General features: G+C 40.8%; 1 protein-coding gene across 1 annotated transcript; it reads left to right on the top strand.

Moving 5' to 3' along the window:
* Positions 1-2,971: 2,971 nt before the first annotated feature.
* atat1 (alpha tubulin acetyltransferase 1) lies at positions 2,972-9,818 on the top strand. Its single transcript, XM_071514544.1, has 5 exons — positions 2,972-3,089; positions 4,143-4,356; positions 7,398-7,483; positions 8,013-8,097; positions 8,311-9,818. The coding sequence occupies exons 1-5, from the start codon at positions 2,972-2,974 to the stop codon at positions 8,603-8,605; spliced, it is 798 nt and encodes a 265-aa protein (XP_071370645.1). The 3' UTR covers positions 8,606-9,818.
* The last annotated feature ends 1,209 nt before the right edge of the window (positions 9,819-11,027 follow it).

Raw genomic sequence — 11,027 nt, 5'->3', positions numbered from 1 at the left:
TATTCTTTTTTTTTTTTTTTACAATCAACAATTCAACCAACCATACTGCCACATATAGACATACTTGAAAAACAAAAGAAAAAACAAAACAAAAACATAGACATATCTGCATATATAAATATATATACGCATGTGCGTTTGTAAGTAGACTGCAGTCATTTTAATAAATCAAATAGTATACTAGAGATCCTATGTATGAATTTCTTTCCAAAGCCTTTCCATCAAGGCAAAGGGCGGCTACTTTAAAGAATCTAAAATGTAAGATAGTTCTGATTTTTTTTTTTTAACACTTTTTTGGTCACTGCATAATTCCATTTGTGTTATTTCATAGTTTTGATGTCTTTACTGTTATTCTAAAATGTGGAAAATAGTAAAAAAATAAAGAAAAATGTGGTGCGAAAATATTAGGAAAAAAAGTTGGTCCTTATTGTCACCCACAGTACATAATCTGCACATTTTTAGAGAACTGTAAGTCTGGAAAGCGCTGTGATTCCATTTCCAAACGCTTTTGTTTCACCAAACTCTCCCAGGCTCGCCTCCCTCTCCTCTGACGGATCAGGGAATGTACGGCTTTTTGTAAGGACTTTTCTATCTCTTTTTATTTTCTCATATGCCCCCCAGCATCCCCCCCCCCCCCCCCCCCCCCCCCCCCCCCTTCCTCGTTTCTCTTTGTCCCTCCGTTTATATCAGGGCCGCCTGTTAATGTCACACTCTCTCGCCAGCTTTCCTCTCTCTCTTTTCTCTCAGTTCCTCTTTCCCATTACTGCTATTTTCTCTCCTATCTAGGTCCAATATATGTCATATGTACTGTTGTATATCATGCCATACATTGGACCCACTGTCCCAGGCCCCAGACTGTTACGGTTATCCCAGATAGTCACAGCCCCTAACAAACCCCACCCCACCCCCACCCCCCCACCCCCCCAAACCACCTAATTGATAGGAGGAAAGCTGCCTGTTGTTTGCCCCTCTGAAGTCTCTAAATGTCTGTCCATTTGTATAGAGCCAAACGTAAAGATGCTACATGAAGCATTGGTAACACCTTACAGTAAGGGTCACTAAGTTAAGGGTTAGTTAAGCATTAACTAACCCTTAATTAACAGTTAACTAATGTGTCTGGTAATCATTTACTAATGGTGTTCATGTTAACTAAGGTATTAATTTATACATTATTTAATAGTCATCTTTATAAACTATTAAATAATGTATAAATTAATACCTTAGTTAACATGAACACCATTAGTAAATTACACATTAGTTAACTGTTAATTAAGGGTTAGTTAATGCTTATTAAGCATTAACTAACCCTTAACTTGGTGACCCTTATTGTAAAGTGTTACTAAAGCATTTTAACGTCAACAATTTTGAGACATTAATATAATTACTGTAAACAAACAAGACCATCGCTGGGGAGACTGGTAGCCTCCACCAGCCTCTACACTGCATTTTACACCATGTGCCACCAGGTCGGATTTGGTGGGAAATCTGCTGTATTGCTTTACAACAAAAAGGGAAATTACTTTGTGGCACAAAACGGGAAGAGGGTGCTGTGTTTCCAGCACAAATGAAGCTAAAGCTTTTAGAGATTCTGGCAGTGGCAGATGGTGGAAGGAGTGAAAGGCTGATGGAAAAATCACTTCCAACATGTTGATCCTCTTCAGTAAAGACAAGGATGTCAGGGAGGAGGGGTGGGGGGGACAGGAAGCAGGGGGGTTTATGGGAAATATGGTATTGTGAGATTGAGATAGAGGCGACCAATGGTCTCCACCATTTGTTTACAGTAATCATACCAATGTATCACTATTAATATGACAATGATGTAATGGTAGTTAAACATGCTACACAAAGCACCTTTTAAGCTAAAGCTAAAAAAAACTTCTAAACAGAATATAAATATGGAATTCTTGTTATCGTCAGCTGCTCAAGTAATATTTCGAACATGAGAAACTCCTTCCCAGAACTACGAACCAGACGACCAGGTTTCTAATCTGTTTGGTCATCAATAGACAAAATCTGGAGCTGCTCCATTGACATTAAGTTGCATGTGACGTGGTTACTCACAGATTGTTTGTTCGTCCACATTATCTTAATACCATTATAGTGCTAACAGGAATGCTAAATGTGTAAAATGACGCTGGGTAAGTCAGTCTGCTAGTCACTGTCAGTGGAGCAGATCCAGGATTTGTTTCTTGCAGGGTCCCTTGAAAAGTTTGAAAAAGTCTTAAATTAGCTCAATTTCAGGCCTTAAAATGTTTTTACAATGTCAATTAAGATGTGAATGGGATCAGCAGTAGTGTTGGCTTTATTTTCTGATGCTGTATTACATTACTGTACTTCCAGCTGTTCACAGTAAGTTTGACCCACATGCATGTCCACTCTTAGATTAATACAGAACAGGATTTAATACAATATGACAAACATGTTGGACTTCATGTTCCTAAACATTTAATTCCCTGGTGTCCTTTTTCTTATACTGCTCATTTATAGTTTCGTTTGTTTCGTTTGTATTTGTTATGTTTATTCAGAAAAGTCAGTTTTTGACGCTTTTTGTTTCTTTATTTTGGTTGATAAATTGACCTTAAATTCAGTTCCAGGTAGCATTAAAAAATCTTAAATTTGGCTCTCTGAAACCTACAGATACTCTGTCCTGATGACAGCAAGTCCAGGCTCTCGTTTCTAGTTTTGGGGGAAACTCGCTCAAGTTCACAAATCCAGAACAGCTCGTTCAAGATCTCAGGATCAATACAAGAATTGTGTTTTAGGATGGATCAATCCTTTAGGCTTTCACTGCTATATATTCCAGTCTTTACCTGTAGATTATTTTACGGTGGCAGGGGAAATGCTGCCCAAAATGATTTTCTAAGGGAGAATATTCTGGCTAAGTTGCATTCACTTTATATATGTGCTTATCGACCAGTGTTACGGTGAAGTGGAAGGGTGAAGTCCTTTAACCTTCCACCAGATCCCGATCATGTTGCGTTTTTGCCTCCATGTTGACCATCTGCTCTTCCACAGCGGCCCAGTTGAGAAAGGTTCCCCAAAAAAGCCAGACGGAGAGATCAAACCCTACTCGCTAATGGAGAGAGAAGGTGAGACATGGTTTCACCTGGGCATAGAGTAACACAATCAACGCTTTGTTCGATAGCTGCCTTGTGGCGTGGTTTTTGGCAGACGTCATTAGTTTTGATTTCCCACTTGACTGCTGGCATTTTCAACACAGCACTGCAGGGCATTTTGTTATTGAAAGAACTTGTGTGGCAGCCATTGTAACTGCTCAGCTGTTTAATTTCAAGCTATTCACTTGGATAAATATTTGATGCAGCTTTAGAGACATGAGGATGAACAAGTGACTGTGGTCAAATGTATCTGAAGGTCTCGACTCAATTATTAATCCTCATGCCTTCCAGTACGATCTTGATTTTGTTAACAGTGAAGTCTTAGACTCATAGATGAGGGCGTAATCACAGTTTTGTGTCTCAGCAACAGATGAATGAAATTATGATAACATTCACTGAGGGTAAAAATAGAAATAACGCATATTTCTTTTGAAAGTAGAAAAAAACATTGTACAATGCACATGTCTGTATTTGATTATGGAGACATTTTATATTCACATGCAGTTTACCACAGTGACTTGTGTTCTTCACAGGAGATACATTTCACACTCACCATTGTGATTTATTTTAAAAAGCTGGCTGATCTTCTTTAACAAGGAGAAGGGAAATGCATTGCATTATATTTATCTTTTAAATCCGGTAATGATGCTACTAGATCACAGGACTGGTTAGTTAGTTGGTTTCTGGTACTATGATCTTTATAAATGGAATAGAAAGTATTTTGAATTTTAAAAAAATCGATGATTTTAAAGCAATGAAATCTCCCTTTTTATATGATGTTTGTGATTGTTTTTTTTATAATGACTGAATGGTATTATGTATCTTTTGTCAGTTTCATGACACTTTTTATTCTCAGGTCCATCATGACAAAGAGATGTTTATCTCAATGAGACGACTGGATTAAAGGATATATGATAAATTAAATAAAAATGAAATGCACTGCTATTGTGAGACATTGTGATGTGCAAGTTTGTGACAGCCCTGTTTGGCTCTAGTCTTAGTCTTGTGTATTGTTTTCCTCTCCAGTGGTACGTCAAGAACAGAGTGCTCGCCCCTGGCCATTTGCCCCACACCTGTCTCCCCATCGGTCGGTATCCTCCCCGTGCTCCCGCTCCCTCAGCGTGGGATCCTCCCCCAGCAGGGCGCCCCCTCGTCCCGCCCTGCCTCCTTCCCATGGGGGCAACAGGGGCCAGACCCCGCAGTTACCTCACATCGACAGCTGCAGGGCAAAACGCACCAGGTAAGTAATGACAGTCACATTCAGCCTTTCAGACCCCATTTACATCTGGTATGAAGATGCGATCTGTATCTGGATAGCTTATCTGAAAAAGGAAAAAATGCATGTTAATGCAAGGTGTAAATACACAGAGCATGTATTGTGACGGGAATGTGATGGGATCTATCAGTCAGCCAGGTGGAATTGCAATCTGTACAATGTGTTTGCATAAGAGAAAGTATTTGATCATGGTGTACAAACACAATCACCTTGGGTAGAAACGTCATCACTGCAGGTAGAAACATCATCACCGTAGGTAGAGACATCACCGCAGTTAGAAACATTATGTCTATAGGTAGAAACATCATCACTGTAGGTAGAAACATCATTACCACAGGTAGAAACATCACCGCAGGTAGAAACATCATGTCTGTATATAGAAACATCATCACCATAGGTAGAAACATCATCACCATAAGTAGAGACATCATCAGCGTAAGTAGAGACATCATCACTGGAGGTAGAAACATCATCACCGTAGGTAGCAACATCATCACCATAAGGAGAGACATCATCAGCGTAAGTAGAGACATCATCACTGGAGGTAGAAACATCATCACCGTAGGTAGAAACATCATCACCATAAGTAGAGACATCATCAGCGTAAGTGGAGACGTCATCACTGGAGGTAGAAACATCATCACTGCAGGTAGAAACATCACTGCAGGTAGAAACATCTAGCCTGGTTCCAGACTCCTGAATCACGTCCCTTCCACTGTTCAGATTTTGTCGAGCGATTCAGAGAGCCTGGTGATTCCCTCGTCAATGGCTTGTTCTCCCTCGCAGAAACAGTTGAACTAATCATGGATGTAGTGGCTTAAGTGTTAAGTGTTGCTAACTATGAGGCAATCTCAGGCTGAATAATGGAGTGGTAATAAAATAGCCATTCAGTCTGATTGTAAGGCTAAGAAAAATCATCACACAGGTAGAAACATCATCTCCGTGGGTAGAAACATGATCACGGTAGGTAGAAACATCATCTCCTTGGGTAGAAACATCATCACTGTAGGTAGAAACATCATCTCCTTGGGTAGAAACATCATCACTGTAGATAGAAACATCATCTCCTTGGGTAGAAACATCATCACTGTAGGTAGAACCATCATCTCCTTGGGTAGAAACATCATCACTGTAGATAGAAACATCATCTCCTTGGGTAGTATCATCATCACTGTAGGTAGAAACATCATCTCCTTGGGTAGAAACATCATCACTGTAGGTAGAAACATTATCTCCGTGGATAGAAATGTCATCACCGTACTACTCACTAGAGAATAATGGAAGACAAATAAAAGTAAGCCCAACCTTCCTTCAGGTTGTTCATTACCCAGATTGCATGTTAAAGGTGCAGCATCTAGCATTTTAAACATCAAAATATATCATTGTTAAATTAATATGATATTTTGGTGTAATTACTGTAAACAAATGAGACTATGGTGGAGACAATTGGTAGCTTCTATCTTACGCCAGTTGTATTGTTTGTGCTAGTGTTCCTCCAAAGTAAGACCATAAACCCCGTTGCTTCTTGTCGCAAAGATGGTCCTACCTCTTTGTCTTTACTGAAGAGGATGAACACATTGGAAGTGATGTTCTTATTGGCCTTTCACTCCTTACACTGTCTGCCATTGCCAGACACTCTGAAAGCTTTAGCTCTGTTTACGCTGGAAGAACAGCATCCTCTTAACTGTTTTGTGCCATAAAGCAATCCGGCAGATTTTCCCCTCGTCCCAGTGGCACAATGTAAATCGCAGTGTAGAGGCCAGTAGAGGCTAACAATCTAAACAGTTTTGTCTCGTTTGTTTACAGTAATTCCACTAATGTCTCAAAATGAATGTGGTAATGATTTATTGATGTTAAAATTTGGCAAGGTAATAGCCTGCATGTCTGTCTGGTCTAGTCTGTCTAGTGCCTACAGTGAGCAGAAGGCCGATGTTAGTGCCAGGTCTGTTCAGCTTGGCAGCGGGAGGCTACATTCCTCTCATTAGTCACTTATTGTGTTCGGGACAAAGCGGCAGCCCTCGCTCTCTCCTACCTATTTCTTCTGCTTGACCACTGCTTTCTTTCTTCGTGGCCTCTCTAAACACTTGTTTCTTTCTCTGTCTTTTCCCCCCTCCCCTCCACTTGTCTGTTCACGTTGAAAACCCCATCCATCCACCCCGTTTACCTCATTTTTACCACATAAATTCTGTGTACTCTCATGCTCTGTCTCCTGTTTTCATTGTCATCTTTGTGTCAATAGTTCCCTTAATAGATCTCAGCTTAGCTTCCATTGACCACCCTCTCGACTGCCACCATTGCCTCTTCCTTTAAAGGAACGGCTATGGTTCCCTAGCCTGATAGATAGCCTATTTCTCTGCCATGGAGAAAGGGAGTCTAGTGTTATTAGAATGATTATTTGACTAAAAGAAGAAAGACAGACAGAAAGAGCATGGCTGGTCTCCTGTAGGCCTTTTTAAAACTTCGCTGTATCCTTCCAACAGAGGGGAATATGACCGCTGTATCTTATCTGCTTGCCTTTTTTTAGAATCCATTAAACTGTCTCCCACAAAACCGCACATGTGAGATTGCCTTTTGTTAACGTCATATAACTGTCGTGCTTATGAATTAGTATAAACCAAACAAACTTGTACAAGCTGATAGTGGGTGGTATACGATAAAGCTGTTCCTTCTATTCCAAGTCCCAGCTTCCATTCTGTGGTCTATTCATTTAATTTCTTTGATATGCCATATATATGCATTTTTTGCCCCCTTTTTTTGCTTTGACATTTTGTTTATACTGTGTTTATACTTTATGTTTGCTAATTATGATTTACTTGTCTTTTTTCCCATTGAATTCTTTCTATTCCCTTTTTTCTTACTATTGTCTTTTGTAACTGTCCTTCTGCTTGCACTTTCATTCCCTCCTTTACTCCTATTCTCTCTCTTCTTTACCCTGGTCTTTATGGCCTATGTTTTTGGGTCACCCTCCTCATCTCCCTTGCTGGCTGTTGCCATTCCTCTGGTAGCCAACAGGGTCTGGTTGCCAGGCGCAGCCTGTACAGTCGCCACATGGACAGAGAGGCTATTGGGCTGCTGGACGAACAGCTACCAGGTAAGCTTCAGAGTTAGACTGGTATATGGAGCTGATATTGGCCTTTTATTAAATCAGATCTGGTCTAGTCAGTGTGGTCCACCTCTGATATGATAGATATGATGCAGTTTGATTGATATTTATTGTAGAATCACAAGTATGCCTGAGTATGTCACTGTTATTGCTAATATGATTATTGTCATCATCCATGGTCTGGTTCAGAGGATTTTCCAGCCTGTAAAGAATAAAATTCTGAAGGAAACACTGAATACTTGGAATTACTTGGCATGAAAATAGACAAGTTTAAAGATATTGAATATTGGCAGAAAATATCAGCTATCAGCAGCTTCAATACAAACATATTGGCCTTCAAAAACCCATATCAACCCATATTAACCTGTATTAAAGGCCTTCAAAAACTTCTATTGGTCAAACCCTGATGTGAATTGCTCCATACTAACTAGTGAGGAGTAGGACTCAGTACAGCCAGGCACTGCAGTTTGTAGCTTTGCTTTCCCTCCTCATGTGTTAGCACCTTGTGCCTCCTCAGGTCTGAGACCAGTGGGGGAACAGTCATACGCACTGGGACATACAGACACACACAGGTTGGCCTGTATTCACACACCACAAAGCAGGTATTTACACTGATGCACTGCAGACACTTGGACACCCAACTGTTCATTGTCAGGGAGGTTGACAAACCTGAAAGAAAGAATGAGGAATGAGTTTTGTGACTTTTCTTTTCTTTGTGACAGATTTTGTTTGGCATGTTGGCATGTCTTCCTGCCATCTGACCCTTCTCATCGTACGCCTCTTCATCCTCCGTCTCGTCGTTCTTCTCCATCTAGGTCCCAGCCTCTCTCGCTTCCACCGCTGTCCGCGTCCAAGAAGGGTGACATCTGTAGCCAGACCTCCATAGGGACCAGAGAGGCAGACCGGGACGCGGACGTCGAAGCCCGCGGTGTTCAGGAGGAGATCGGGGCGTCGGGCGAAGCGCGGCGTCCAGCGGCCAGCCAGAAAGCTTTGTCGGAGACGGAGAGCGACAGAACCAGAAGAGGCTGGTCGTGGACTGTGGGAGAGAACTGCTATACAGCCCAGTGGGTGAAGCAGAAACAGGAATACAGGAGCACCCGTCCCTGGTGACGGGGAGTCCAGTGTTGTCACGATAACCGGAATTTTGATACTACGTCAATACCACTGCAAAAGATTTAATCCAATATTGAATTTTAGAAATTTTCAATACCTTTTCACCAAGCTAAAATTCCAATTTCGATGTCACCTCCAGAGGAAGTAAACGTACAGATTGGAATAGATAAAGGTGCAATAAATACAAAATGACCATAATACTGTATATCTGTGGGGGTTGATAGGGTTGTTGATTAATACCAATGACTCAGTGATTACTTGGCTGAGATTTCAAAAGTTTCTGGCCCGTACTCTGTTTTGGAAGGAAAACTCCCCACCCACTGGAGTTTCAAGACACTCCCAATCCACTCTAATTAACTAGCTTACTCATCTCTGTTGTGAGAATGTGACTATTATTCGTGTCTACTACAGGCCGATGTAAGCTGTGCCGGACATCTGTCGATGTTGTTGTAATTCTGTATACAGTTTGTTTTCTTTGGTCTGAACCATAGTGGAAAGGTTTACTTTATTGCATTTTTGTATTTGGCTGGTTAAGGTTCACACTGCTCAATTACAGGTGAACAAGGGCTTGTAAACAAAAGTCACATGGACACAGAAGTTGCTCATTTACTGGACAGTTTCGGTAACCTGTCATAACACCAGGTCAGAGGTCAAAACAAATCGGGGGCCGGATTCACCAGTGTGTTCTTAAGATAGTTCTTAAGAAATGACATAAGAGGAAATTTTAGGAAGTTCTTAAGAAGGCTCTGAAGTGCAATTCCTCAATATTTTCTTAGTAGCAGTCTCATTTCTTACAAATTTCTTTAATTTTCCAACTTAAGAACTTCTCAAAATAGGGCCTGAATTAATTCTGGTTAATACACTTTAGGCTTACTGCCATTGAGGCTAGGAGACAAGGCAGGGAGGCTAGGAGACAAGGCTAGGAGGCTAGGAGACAAGGCTAGGAGGCAACCCAAAGTGCTTCCATCTACAAAACAATTGGGGAAAAACCTATTTAGGGCAACTAGAGCAAAGATTTAAACATTGGTTGCTGTTGGTAACTGTAAAATTTGCTAGCTTATTTTCAACAGACATGAGACAGAGGCCTACCTGGCCCCACACCAAATAAAGCTTTACAATAAATGTTCATCTTAATGTTAGGTGTAGGGGAACCTATGAAGACTTTGAACTATAACCTACTTGTCTAAAATGTGTTTAAATATATGATATTAGAGGCTTACCTTTTCACTGTAGGAGTTTTAAACAGGTGAAGGGCCGTCTTAAAGTTAAGAAAAAAATCAAGAACAAATTTGACAACTTTCATTTCAAGAATACCATTTATTCCTAAGTTTTTTCTTGGGAAGAAACATAAGAAGAAAGTTACGAAAATATATAAGAACTGTTTTTGAGAATAGCACTTTTTCCTATTTTTTTTCTTAAGACTAAAGTTAAGAAAAAAATGGCACTTGAGAAGATTTATTTTTCTTAAGAGGGTTTTGTGAATCCGGCCCCTGATTCCAGTCGCTGTAACTTCAGCTCAGCATAATAGACTTGTCTGTGGTCTTTGCAGTAATTTCCCTTCTCTGGTGTTCATATCAGCTACGAACACATGAAGAAACAGCTGAATATGAGCATCAGTCCAGACTGCGGTTTGCCTTCGCTTCATTTTGTTATGCTAGGCTTTCCAAACATGAGGAACTGCTGGCCATCAGATACCTACCTGTCTCCTTCTACCCATAAACCCTTGAATTTTGGGGTTGTTTCCTGTAGTTGGTACGATTACCTTCTCACTCCTAATGAACTGCACTGCAGTTCTCTTGGAAGATAATCAAGACTCATTTTCAGGTGTTTTGGTGGCACCAGAGTTCCAGTGGCATTGTTCTCACCTGGCAAAATGAACCAAACTACAGTAAATGCTCCAGAGTTCGAATAAACTGCTCCAAACTGCACCCTTAGAACTGATATCAAAGGCAAAATTCTGGTATCGTGACAACACAAGGGGAGTGGGGATGGATGAATGGAGTGAAAATAAAAGGAGGAAAGCCATTTACCCCAGCATGTGATTAGGTAGGCTTTGTTATGCTGAGATGGAGTCAGCCGGCTGACGACAGAGGGATGTAATGGCCGGGTTGGGGCAGAATGATGGGAATATACAAAGTGGTGACCATTAGGCTGTTCAGTGGACTGGCTTGGAAACCACTTTATCTGCCATGTACTGTAAACAGCCATTTGCTGGAGGCAAGGAAAGGCAAGGGACATGCTACAAATTCTGCAAGACATGAGTTTACCTAGCACATTATTTGCCATTTTGAGTTATATTCCCGGCGGTCATGGAATTCCTGGAATATCCCGGAATTTAGAGAGGTGTGTTTCACTTTTCAGGAATATAGCAGAATGTATTTTCCAAGTTGCTTCACACATTCATTACATTAGTTGGTTT

This window comes from Centroberyx affinis, unplaced genomic scaffold, assembly GCF_046629955.1.
Source record: "Centroberyx affinis isolate AG114_WGS23_722 - 3 ecotype Tasmania unplaced genomic scaffold, CSIRO-AGI_Caff_v1 ptg009149l_1, whole genome shotgun sequence".
Classification (NCBI taxonomy): Eukaryota; Metazoa; Chordata; class Actinopteri; order Beryciformes; family Berycidae; genus Centroberyx; species Centroberyx affinis.
The sequence above is the reverse complement of the archived record's forward strand: the minus strand, read 5'-3'. Positions and strand labels throughout refer to the sequence as shown.

What these genes read in the sequence shown, in the direction of transcription:
- atat1 (XM_071514544.1), top strand. Translation starts at nt 2,972, where the DNA reads ATGTTGCGTTTTTGCCTCCATGTTGACCATCTGCTCTTCCACAGCGGC. An exon ending in CTCGCTAATGGAGAGAGAAG is followed by an intron (nt 3,090 to 4,142) that starts GTGAGACATGGT and finishes TTTCCTCTCCAG; the next exon opens with TGGTACGTCAAGAACAGAGT. An exon ending in GCTGGACGAACAGCTACCAG is followed by an intron (nt 7,484 to 8,012) that starts GTAAGCTTCAGA and finishes GTGCCTCCTCAG; the next exon opens with GTCTGAGACCAGTGGGGGAA.